At 55.8% G+C, this 12,328-nt stretch overlaps 3 protein-coding genes across 3 annotated transcripts; 1 reads left to right on the forward strand and 2 right to left on the reverse strand.

Annotated features, from left to right (window-relative positions):
• Positions 1-581: 581 nt before the first annotated feature.
• On the reverse strand, positions 582-2,450 carry CDEST_13873 (uncharacterized protein; the record flags this gene model as incomplete). The annotated part of the gene is made up of 1 exon (XM_062930029.1): positions 582-2,450. One exon carries the CDS (start codon positions 2,448-2,450, stop codon positions 1,740-1,742), a length of 711 nt encoding a protein of 236 aa, XP_062786080.1. The 3' UTR covers positions 582-1,739.
• Positions 2,451-3,264: 814 nt separating this feature from the next.
• On the reverse strand, positions 3,265-3,878 carry CDEST_13874 (uncharacterized protein). Its single transcript, XM_062930030.1, has one exon. It carries the CDS (start codon positions 3,741-3,743, stop codon positions 3,330-3,332), a length of 414 nt encoding a protein of 137 aa, XP_062786081.1. The 5' UTR covers positions 3,744-3,878; the 3' UTR covers positions 3,265-3,329.
• A 5,604-nt stretch (positions 3,879-9,482) lies between these two features.
• Positions 9,483-9,899, forward strand: CDEST_13875 (uncharacterized protein; the record flags this gene model as incomplete). The annotated part of the gene is made up of 1 exon (XM_062930031.1): positions 9,483-9,899. One exon carries the CDS (start codon positions 9,483-9,485, stop codon positions 9,897-9,899), a length of 417 nt encoding a protein of 138 aa, XP_062786082.1.
• Between the last annotated feature and the right edge of the window lie 2,429 nt (positions 9,900-12,328).

The raw sequence follows: 12,328 nt of genomic DNA on the forward strand, positions 1-12,328 counted from the left end.
CGGCCAGTCCCCCATTCCCCCCCCCCCCCCCCCCCCCCCCCCCATCACACGCCAGAAACCGTGGTGCCCATCACGCAAGGCGGACGGCTGGAGCGTAGGCCACAGAGTGCCTCGCCAGCACCGTCCAATGCAACGGTATCAAACGACCACCCGCCTCGCAACGCCAGGCGGCAAACACACAATCCGCTCGATTCGCCCTCGCGCCGAAGAACCAACCAATTCGCGTGGGGTGCTCGGAACTTGGAAGGACCATTCCAGCGGAGGGACCCCGTCTCAGTTTCTACCAGAGAGAACGGTCCCCCAAAGTGAAGGTCGAGGCCTCGAGGGGAGAAGCAGAGTGTAGTAGGGACGGCATAGCGAGTTGCCACGCAAGAAGCACATTTCCGGCCTCTGGTTGAAACCCACTCGACCCTCGTCAAGAGGTTCCCGGCGTTCGATCGCCATGGCAAGAACGCGTTTTGATGGACGACCACCGTGCTGATGGCTTTCTCACCATTGCGTTCGAGGTCCCCCGTGACCCCCGGCTCACCTTCCCAACCTCCCAACTCCCGTCTCTCAAACGAAACAGACTAACACAGTAAAGTGAGTGAGCGGGTGAGTGCTGCGGGGGGAGGGATTCGACTGAGAAAGGTGGATGACTTAACAAATACCGATAACCAATCAAGGCGCCGGCACGAGAACGAGGTGAGAGAGGGTCTGTGGTATGGAAAAACGACGTCGGTGAACATGGGGAGGGGAGAGCAACATCTTGGCCGGGGGGAGAAACATTCAATAGCGTCTCACAGGGTTGGTTGCCCAGGACCGTCTGCCCTGCTGTCCATACCCCGAATGGACAAAGCGTGTTCTTGATCCCCTACCAGAGTATGAGAAATGTCAAAAGGGGGATAGGTTTCCTGACCAGAGCGGTTTGGCCCGCGGCCGGCTTAAGAAAGTAGTGGTTCAGTTTGGGGGCGGGGGGGAGGAAAAAGAAAAGGAGGCAAGGGGCCCTGCATGAGACAGACGACGGCATCCTGACAGGTCAATTGGTAGTACTGAGTACTCATCACTCAGTACTCAAGAGAGAGGTTGTCTTAACCCACTCACACATAACAGAGATAACCGGGAACTGAAAAAGAGAAGAAAGAATGAATGAAAGGAAAAAAAAAAAGCCGAAAAGGAAACATTTCTGGCGCGGAATATGAAAATTACCCTGTTCGGTTCTGTTCCAAAGTCGAAGAAAACCAGCCTCGTTGCGGCTTTGATGTCCGTCTCTCAAACAATAGCGTCTCGGGGTGGGTTGAACAACCCCGGTTTCCCCAGTGGCGACGGCCAAACGGCTCACGATGATGATGCGGCCAGCGGCAACAAATCCCACAGGCCAAAAACCCTCGGTGTTTGAGTACACCGGAGGGGGTCCTCCCAATTTTGACGGCGAACAAAGTCCCTCGGAGGCATCGGCGACGGCACAGCATCCCATACCGCGCGCGCCGTAAATCTCCCAATGGGACAGCCACCTCCCCGTGATCATGCGAAGGCGCACCCCCCGTCGATCCAGAAGGGGAGGGGGGGCAAGCGCCGAGGGGGTTAAAAAAAAAAGCAAGCAAACGTACATTCATCCCACATCGCTCTGTGTTTGCCGACTGGCCCAACGTTGTAAGGCTGAGAGAGTAGTGGGTGTTAGGCCTGGTGCCAGATACGTCTCGAGACGACGAAGGTCCCTTGTGAGCCTGCTTTGACGAGCCTGCGAGAGACACGCTCCCTCATGAAGTCGACGCCTCAATATGACACACTGACAGGTGGACATGTGCGTCTTGGCAGCTCGGTTGCAGAGGCTCGACTCTGAGTTTGCAAAGCGCAGAACCACAAAGCTCGGGGGACTGGAAACATCCCGCATCATGGTAAACAAGAACCGCCATAACCCGCCGCTGCGTTGCGGGCTGACACGACACGTAGGCAGAAATCTCAGCTTCCTGCAACCAATAAACTTCGACAGCGGCCTCAGCGCAATAATCCGTACTCGGTTCTTGCATCGAGTTCATGACTAACCGTTGGAGGGCTGCAAGCAACAGACAAGAAGCCGGCCAGGGGGCGGGGGGCAGGCCATGGAAGGGGGGCGCCTTAGGCCTTGAGGGCCCTGCAGTGAGTGGTCTGATGTTGAGATAGACCGGGCCGTTGCTGAGATGTGACAGGAATAGCACTCTCTGTATTGCCGCTGTGTGACGTATGATAAAACCACCCCAGACAGCAGTCCCAAGTCTACCCGAGAATACATGTGAAGGGGAGGGGAGTTGAACGAGGTGAAGATGATGCGTCGGTGGTGGTTGGTTTGTCGTCGGCCTGGCCAGTCGAACCCACGAGGAAAACGAGGCTGGTCTGAGGGCTGACTGAAAAATGAAAAATGACGCGCGGAATCCAATCTTCATGTTGTAGGTTGTAGTGCACAGCAGTGAAGCGGAGAAGGTAAGCGACATACCCTAGTCCAGTCCTGTATCTGTACTCAAAACCGAACAACCCTCTGTCGGTATGGCCACCCGTGATGCCGAGTGAGGGGGTGGTTTCCAAAGGTCCTGGAGTCCATGTCGCCGACAAGTCAACTTCTAGCCGCACTGCCACATGCTTACCAACCATGGCGGCGTCGTCTTGCATGCATCTGTGCCATCCAAGTGTACTGAAGTGTTTACGATCTATGGTTGGGGTTGGCCGACACAGACCGTAGAGGAGATGCGGGAAAGAAATGGTGCAATCCCGCCAAGCAGGTTAGACGGTGAAGCCACACAAGCAATGTAGCACTGCTCAAACGGGAATCGCCTCCAGGAGATCCAGATCGGTCCAAGGACAACTTGGATCAAACCACGATTCGTGTCGAGGGTCCTGCTTGGACACGCCATCCCCGTCTCCGATATAGGTAACTCCCGCCCCCTATGGTGGAACAGTCGGCGCCAACCAACGTAAAGGCATCATGGGCCTCTTCTCGGCAAAACTTGTATTTTGGCGGTACTAGCCGTGGCGTAGGTAACTGCGTACGTCCCCGTCATCATGACCCTCTGCCTCGAAAGTCGGGGCACATCACCAGTTCCATGCCATATCTCCGTGGTCGTCGCGGTGGGGTTTGTTCACCTACCTGGGTGAGCAATCGAACAATGAGCTCTTCGTTTCTGGTCTGATCTCGCTACCGAACCGGCGTGGAAACGAGCAAGGGGGTCGGGCCTGTCTCGCCAACTACTGTTAATCTCCTTACCGGGCTCCCCTCCCCCCTCGCCTCCGAAGTGCGCGAACCAGTACCGCATCGCCGGTAAGCGGGGTTGATGACCTCTTCGGGCGCTAGGCAGTTTCTTTTGCAGCATCTGACACTACCGTCGAGACGTTGGTTGCTGGAGATGGAGCTCCGGGTCAGTCGATAGATACCTGGAGTCGGTACACCGATGCACGAGATGTACGAGATATAGGTACGGATACACCACTGGGAGTCGGGCCATTCTGTCTTGGATCAAGACCGTACTATTCCCCCCGTTTGGTAACGGCCGCCCGGAAGCTACGAGAGTCTGGCTGGTGGTGCCGATGCAGTTCCTCTCACCGGTCGGGCTTCCCTGGCCCTGTAGTTCTCCTTGCTTCGTCAAGGATGGGGCGGATGATTGGCATTTATCATGACACGCTGTTTGACATATGCGAGATGATTGCGCGCTCGCGCGCGTGTGTGCATGTGTGTGTGGACTCCGTGGCAGAGCGATCTCCAGATCAGACGATCGCACACACGAGCCAAGCATAACTGGCACACCAGAGCCAGATCCCAGGGTTCGAGGGTGAGGAAAGGTCTCATGTAGGGAATCTAGTAAGGCCTTGGAGCCAAAAAGCCACTTACCCCATGGTCGTCTATGCGCACTGTGGTTGTGGGGTGGGAAGAGCGTCGAGTTTTGTGTCGGGCGAACAGATATTAGTGCGTGAGCGTGATCGTGAGCGTGATGCAGTTGTGACAAAGAAGACGGCTACTCCAGTCAAGCAGGACCTGTCAAATCTGGTCGTTTGACGAGTAACGATATCCGAATCGAGCTGCCTTCCCTCAGAGCTTCAGTCATGCCCCGAGTTCCAGTCCCACTTGTGCAGTTGAGTTATGCTGTCAGACCACTGTAGCTTCATCTCGGGAGATTTTCCTGGCGACACAAAGTGGGATGAAGCCAACCGGTCTGACCTAGAGAGGGATCACCTGCAACACGGCGCCAGAAAGTGCACGCGGGTACGATGTTTATGACCGGGATCGTCAGGCTTCGACGTGACCAGACTCACACGTACGTACACACACACACACACACACACATGGCTAATGGTTGCATGAGTAGTCGCCGATTGCAGGCTGACGGCAGATCATCAAGTGACCATCGTCGGCACACCTCACTCGCGTGAAGATTAGTGTACGATCGGGCGAGTGCCACCCCTCCTTGACAACAAGTGAGGATGGCTGATCGATGAGATGAAGTGATTAGGTGGTCGGTTGAGTCGATAAAGGTTCTGCTGGTCCCTGGGTTGATTGGTAGGCAGGGCAGCGCCATTCTCGTCGTCGCCGCCTCAGATCGAAGGGGGGGTTGAGGTCAGCAAGTAGACTTACAGCCCATGACATTCGGCCACATGGCCATCTGAGAGGGGGTTAATAGCTACCCTTCAGATCCGCGACAGGTTTAGCAAAGCGGCAACCAGCGTTGAGACGTCGACGGGATGCGAGACTCGGCTGGAGCAGGAGGAAAGAGCCGAACCTCGAACAGCCGTAGTTCCGCCTGCATCATGGATGGCTGCATATGTCAACTGCAATAAGAGTGACTGGCCAGCGTATACCGGCACATCAGCCCAGAGCCCGGGGGCTCATGTGGTTGCAATGGTCCCTCTGGTCTTGGGCGATGGAGATCTGCATATGGGGCAGCGCGACAAACACGAGCATGATCTGACATTCCCGGTAGCAAGCAATGTCCGCTGGGTCGAGTGGGAGTGGTTCTCCAGCCGGGGTTGTTGTTGTTGTTGTTGTTGTTGGACTCGCTGCCCGTTCAGAGTACACCCTCCACCGGCAGCCCGAAGCCGATGCAAGCGAGATCATGACTCCAAGACTCGTCGTGCCAGCCAGCCCGCACACGCTCGTTAATGGCGTTATCGACATGTGTTGCTGCCAAACCCTCCTGCGTTGTGACGAGAACAGCGACCAACTTGAGGGTCTCGATAATCCCCAGATCAGATGAGGGCCTCAGAGATGAGATACGGGACCGGGACTTTGGTGGTACCTCGAGAGTACTTTCAGACCCTAGTCTCGAGCCCTTGCAGACACAGTGGAAACAATCCAGCAAAAAGGATCGAGAAGTGATATTTTTGATCACTGAGGGCCGAATCTGGCGCATGGCCCAGCCTGGCGGGGGCGAGACAGGTCAATGTGCTTGCCGGTGATTTGCTCTTGTCGAGGAGGTGGCTTCCTGAAGAGGCAGTATCCCCGGCGAGGCGGTGATGGATTGGTGTGTGTCTCCATGGAACGGAAAGTCAATCGAGTAGCGGGGACCAGGGCTGGCGTTTTATATCGGGTCGACTTGATCCTGCATGAGATCGAACGAAACGGGCAAGATCCCACAAGGGGCGTCGTCGGAGTGGAAGTATCCGGAGGCAGTCAAGACAGGTCAAGACAGTCAATGCAGTCTTGAATCCCTCTTATGCGTGTTTGGCCGAGAAGCGGAGGCAGTGCTCGCCAAAGCGGCCACGAACCTCGTTCCCAGAGATATCCTCCATTCTGGTTTCTACTGTCTTGCAGACGGCAATCAAGCAGGACGGTAAACACGAGGCACATGCAAATGGGAAAGTAGAAAAGCGGGTGATGGGTGCCGAGGCATATTGAAGACGAAAGGAGAGTCGTTCGTTGGAAAAGCCTGCCAAAAGAAGACGTTGTTGCTGGATTGGGAGAGGCATTGCCTGCATGGTATCGTAGGTTGCCTGGCTGTGCATCGTCGATCCTATTTCGGGTTGGTTAGAACAGTACAGTACAGTACAATACACTAAGACGAGGGCGCCAGGGCGCTTTGGTTGGACTGTAAGCAGCATGAATCCTGCAGATGAGGTGAAGATGCGGTAAGGAGATCAGAGAGGCGACGAACTGGGGGGTGTAGTGTGGCGCCGAGACGTGGACACACTTGTTGGGACCTCTCGTTGTCCTGGTGTAAGCCTCCCCCCCTCTCTGCTGTTGTCTGCCCACCCTTCTCCACCCACCGTAGATTCGATGCTGTCAGTCTGTACGTCCCATGTGATGAGCAAACCTGTCTGTTGAGAGCGGCGACCGAGTTCCGTCGGCGTTTGGGTACTGCCAAGGGTCTTCGAGCCAAGGGATCATTTGTCCCTCGGCCTGACGTGGGACGTGAAAGCCGTCGTGGGCTCGGACACACTGGGGTTGTCGGCGCTTCGACCATAAACAAACAACAACAGCAAAGGAGTGCTTGACGGAACAGATCGGGCGAGTTTAGATGTGGGCTCTGCTTTGACTCTGGGCAAGGATGCGGGCTCGAGTATCTGGCTTGGCCGTACGAGTTTTGTCACCGGGTGGCACCGTTGATATCTGTATTCGTGGGTATTTATGGGTGACGATCGGTATGATGTTCCGCGACCCCTTGGCAATAACACAAGACGAGGTGGGAGACAGCCGCCAAGCCCAAGCGGCGTCGAGAAGGGATTATCGAAACTTCGATCCAAAGGGACGTGGAGAAGGAGATGAAGATGGAGACAGAGGCGATAGGGGCCACCGCAGCCCCTTGGCAAACCCAGCAGCCAGGAGAAGAGAAATCTGTGACTTTGTCGTACACTACGCATACTAACAAGAGGGTGGCTGGGAGTTGACTGAGGCAGAGAGAGGGCCAGGAGAGAGAGAGGGGGGGGGGGGTCAGAGAGACGGTGAGAGGGGGGAGAGTCAGAGAGAGCGAGAGGGCAGGATCCTCGGTCCACTGACGACCGGGATAGGCTACCCATCCAGCGCGGCGCCTTCGTCGTTTCAAAACCTTCGACCCTTGGATAGTGTTTTTTTCGAGAAGGAATAAATGTGGAGAGCAAGAGCAGGAAACCGAGATGGAGAGGGAGGGAGAGTGAGAGAGAGTGAGAGAGAGAGAAGAAGATGGGAAGCGAGGTTCCAAAGGGTGCCGACCAAAGGGCGGACCCTCAGGGGATGGATGTTCGGGAAAACACCATTTTGGTAACCGCCGCAGCTGTCAAATGACGGGAAGACTCCACCAATGCAGGGAACGCCGCTCAGGCACGCCGGGGACAGGGAAGCCAAGGGGGTCAGGGACAAGGAGAAAGATATACAATGGTATCCGGCTTGTACAGAGTAGAGAGACATACAGACAGACAGGCAGACATACATCGAACAGACAGTCAGACAGAGAAAAAAAAAACCCCGGAGAGTGGGCGGGAGCAGTTCGTGCCAGGCGCGAGGGGTCATGGCAGAGCGAGGCGCCCGATCCCGTACCGAGACCTGAAGGACCGAAGGGGAGCTGCTTCTCCTACCACGTCAGGCCGGGGATTCTCAGTGGGAAAGAAGTACAGGTACTTTATCGTCGCACGTGCAGCAGTAGCGTACCGTACCTGCACTGACGGACGGAAAGACCAGACCAGACCAGACCGGACCGCAGACTGACAGACTGACAGATAGCAGGCGAAGCAAGGACAACCCGGCGCAGCAAGAGTCGAGTGAGCTGCTTGCACCAAGAACAGGAAAGGGGTGGGCTACGATATACCCACAGCATGCCGGCACCAACCCTGCTCATGTCTTTACACGAGACGAGCGGGAGCCGGTAAAGTTAACTTGATTGCTGCGGGTCTAAAAGACGAGCCCCCCTCCCCCCCCTTTGAACCTTCACTTTAGGACCGTCGATGGGCCATGAGACGAGTCGACTTACCCAGAATCGGACTCTGGCGGGAACAATATATACATACGTGATACTTGTTTGGCAGCCCGGTGGGGGCAAGGAGAGAGCCTGACGCCGGTTGCTTTCTGTTTCCCGCGGGCTGTCCACCTATCGAGATTCGAACTTGTGACAGGCCGGGGTCCCTCATTTCATAATTGAACGACGTCGCATATCGCTTGGGAAGGGGGGGGGGGCATCTACGCCGCCTCGCCTCGCCTCGCCTCGCTCTGCCAATTGTCTCGCTCTCGCCCGCAACCTCAGTCCACAGCAGCCTGCCTGCCATACCATGGGCTTCAACTCTCTCCGCTCGTTAGCACTAGCATTTGTTGTCGACCCTCATACCGGGCCCGGCCCCGCCGAAAACCTTCAACAGTAGCCCAGCGACGCCAGTGGCATTTGGCATCAGCTTGGAGCCAAGTCTCCATGAAATCGACGGGCTTTTTCGTGCTAGCATGGCGCCTGGTGTACTCCCAATGGTGCGATGGTTTCGATAAAGAGAGAAGAACCAGGCTACCCGACGTGAACATGTGTCGGGCAGACATCGTCTTCCCCCTTCCCTGGTTTCATTCCGCGAGGCTCGAGCGTGAGGCAGCAAATTCGTCTCATGACACAGCACAACGGGCATTTACCGCCCCAACGGGACCAAGTCCCGCGTCTACATCGTAAACGAGGGCGGGGGGCGAGGCAAGGTTGACGTGTACGTATAGGTACTTGCTTGTCTACCATGCAGAAGCACTTCATGGATAGGGAGTGTTTGGTAGTGCATCGCGGACACGGCATCCGAGGCCGTGGTGGGGCTAGAACCATGAACTATGTTAGATTGGGCGGGGAGTTCCTTTCCCAGTCGATGTGTGGGGGGGCCAGCTGGATTTCTCTGGGATTTAGACTGGGACTGAGAGCCTCTGACCAAACCCTGGATTGGAACGGAAACAGATACACAACTCCGGCCGAGACGCCTCAACGGCACGGCATGGAGCTACTCTGAGCTCTGGCTCCGATCCACAGTCTCCCTGCCACTGCGAGACCCGCCCACTGGGAACATGGTGACGATGAAAGTTCTGCTCTTTGGGCTGGTTGTATCTTGTGGTGTGGCAGAGTGTCCCGGCCTGAACGGAGTGCTGATCTTTGCGATGTCGGTGCTGTCAACGCAGATTGACACTCAAAAATCTCCTCTGTTAGGCCATCCCACCGCTGCTGCTCTGCGCGTGGCATTCCATAAGCGGAAGCCTCGTTCGGCATCCCGGCACCGGCGCCGATAAAATTAGCATAGGTACGGATACTCTTCCCCATCGCATGTGGGATTTTTCTTCTTATCGAGATCCAGTTCCTAGTGCTCCCCGACAAGCTTGACACAAGCTAGCATCGCATTGGTTTGGGCGAATCTCGGCCGCTGCGGCTCATTGTCGTCATGTCATGCCCGTCAGTTGAACTCAACACCTAACTATGCCTGCTTGGTAGACACCATAGGACATTTTACACCCCATCCCCTGTCGGCTTAATTATGGTGGTTGTTGTGGACAATGTCCCCGGATGTCGGTGATAGGTCACTGTAACGACAGGCAATGAGATCTGCCGGAAATCAACTCACTCATGGAGGCGGCTTCGCATCATCAGCGTCACATCCTGAATGGACAGTGCTTGTCATCGCTCCCATCGAAGTCATGTCGGCAAAGTATCTCATCTACCGAAAAGGCATTGGTCAGTCAATCGGCATGCACATTGTTCATTTATCTACGCATACCGGAGGGGGGTCCGTTGTCAACGTATGGAGGAACGTCCCAACGCCCCCCCCCCCCCCTGTTCCAGCCGAGGCCGATAGGATGTTCTTCTTCCGGGGAAATCATGTGGGAAATTACCACCGCTGCGTTGCAAATGACAGTGATCTGCCGATGGCATATGTCGATAGCGCACCTTACGATACAAACGCAGCGGTTCGGGCTGACCTCTGCGGAGTGTCATCGGTGGATTTGCCACATGTTGTTTATTTGCGCGCGTCGGGAGGGTTGACTTGCCTCACTATGGTAGACAATTGTGCCTTTGATGAGGAGGCAAGCGGCCGTTGCAGGCCTCCTCTGCAGCGTACAAACACAGTCGAGTGTGACCGTGTAACCACCGACAGAGCTGGCGTACCACGCAGAACAAGGCAACGGGTCGCTGAGAGCTTGAGTCGCACATCCAGGCATGCATCGGCTGCTATCTGTTTTGGGAAAGCTCGTGCCGACAATCGTGCCTGACGGAGGGACTAGCCGTGTTCGCTGATCCCCCTTCCAGAGCTGTTGAGGATAAACCCTTTAGCCTCGCGGACCATGGCACGTTGTCGCCTGTTCCTGAGCTAGAGCACATGGGCCGCCGGAGCCATTCGATGAGGCTCCATAGCGCCCCAGCGTGGCTCAACGTCTCGATCTCGCACGCACCCAGGGGCAAGACCATTCAGGCTCGGCGCTTTTTGTCCAGCCCCATGGGACTGAGGAACTTCACGCTCGAGACATTGCCGCGAAGGGTGGCGCCGGTGACTGCAACCCGAGTAGAGAGAATTTGTACACCGAGCAGTGCAATCAAAAGATTGCTTGACGACGCCGGTGCTAATCAATAATGTAGTGTAGCCCGAAGACTTAGACAAGAGCCGTTCCGATGTCAGGTTTCTGCCCGCGAGACAGCTGCGGCCCGGGGCACATCGACATCCATGCTCTTCTTCGTATGGTCGTCTGGTCGCGTCCGTTTTCCGGAGTGACAGGTCGCGTATCCCGTTACCAGAATATCCCGCGACCCCGCGAGAGGCAAGTTTTGATATGCAAGGGCTATCTCGGCTTTGGTAGATGAACTTTGCTGGCTGGAGTTGATACTGTTCATGTCGGAAGAGAAGGTGGCCGTCGGAGGGTGTCACAGAAAGGCTTGCAGGCGGATACCTGTCTATGCATGTGCCGCTCCGTGTCCACCTCGGAGGGCACAATCTTCCTTCTCAGCCGCTGGCGGAGACGCATTCAGGTGAAGCCAATGCCACGTCGGCACAGGCGTGTAGTCATTTCAGACGCCATGATACGACATCATGACATGATGGAGACCTGGGACACGTTGAAAGCATTGTGCCAACCATGTCCTAGTACCACCAGGGTCTTTGAAACCTGGCGTTGAAGGTCCACGTTTACGAAAAAATAAGTTAAGGTATGGCGCCGTGCCGGCAATGCTTACTCGCTCGTCGACATGTTCTTTGTACTAAGAAGAGAGTCCCTGATGTTGTTAATAGTTGGCGATATCGGCGTGTAAGATGATGACTCGCTGAGAAACTGCCTCATTGAGCCATGAGAGTACGGGGGCCTGGAAGAGACCAAGCAGGTCGCACGCCGCGCAAAACCATAATGCGTCTTTCCGGTCCCGACAAGGGGCAGTCATGCAAGTGGGAGAGTCGACTAGGAGAAACAACGCCGCTGTCCTTGGCGCGGTGGCGATAATCGCAAATGGCGGCTCATGCTGTCTTCTCTCTGTGTCACCGTCTGCGATGGAGGATGATTCACCATCTCGTAAACGAATCGTTGCCCTTCTTTGGGCCGAGGAGTAAGGTCAAGAGACATGGAGGGTAAGGTGTGTTGTAGCGTTGTGTACTGCGCCAGTCGCGAATTGTTTCACTTTTTGGGGGGGCTTTCTAAAACAACCCAGGTCTTACGGGTCGCCCGCTGAGATGCGGCACTGGACTCAGACCGAGAGGTAGATCTTTCGGCGTTGAGGACCTGATGGATCGAAAAATGACCAGGGGAAACATGCCCATTTCTCTATCGCTCAGGTTGCGACGCTGTGGCTCATTGGGCACCAGCGCTCAGGCCTAGAGGCGGTTAGCAAGATGCAGCGAGATGCGGCGAGGCGCCAGCTTGGCCCCCAAGGGAACGCCCCATACCAGGCCAGTTAGCTGGCTATTCATTAATGGAGACAGAGGCTCGAGAGGCGTGGTGAGATGAGACCTGTAGATCTTGCGACTCTGTCCTGGGTGCGCTTGGGTCTTTGGAGCCGAAACATGGAGAGGTAGCAACCAGAACGGCAGTGATCGGCATCAATACGCGAGAGGGCTTGTCAGCATATTGTCCAAAATCTGTAGGAGCAAATTGCAGCCACAGGGGTCAATTGTCGCTGGCGCGGTGTCATGTGAGAACAGGCCGGGAAGGTTTGCATCTCAGTTCCGCAACGAAGCCTAACATGATATAACGACATGCCCTGATGGGTCAAAAACCAAGGGGAGTTCCTCCTTCCCCTTCCGGCGCGTATTGTTTGAAGGGGCGGCTGGTTGGTTATGACGTGCCGGCATCGGTACAAGTGCTGACATTTGAGCCGCATGTATCGAGATAGCAAGGCATCTGGCATCGTGGATGTGCGATGGATTTAATCTGCGTAGGCCGGTGCGAAATCTGCTAACGGTTTAGCGCCCCCAGCTTTCGACCCGTCTTTTC

This window comes from Colletotrichum destructivum, chromosome 9, assembly GCF_034447905.1.
Source record: "Colletotrichum destructivum chromosome 9, complete sequence".
Classification (NCBI taxonomy): Eukaryota; Fungi; Ascomycota; class Sordariomycetes; order Glomerellales; family Glomerellaceae; genus Colletotrichum; species Colletotrichum destructivum.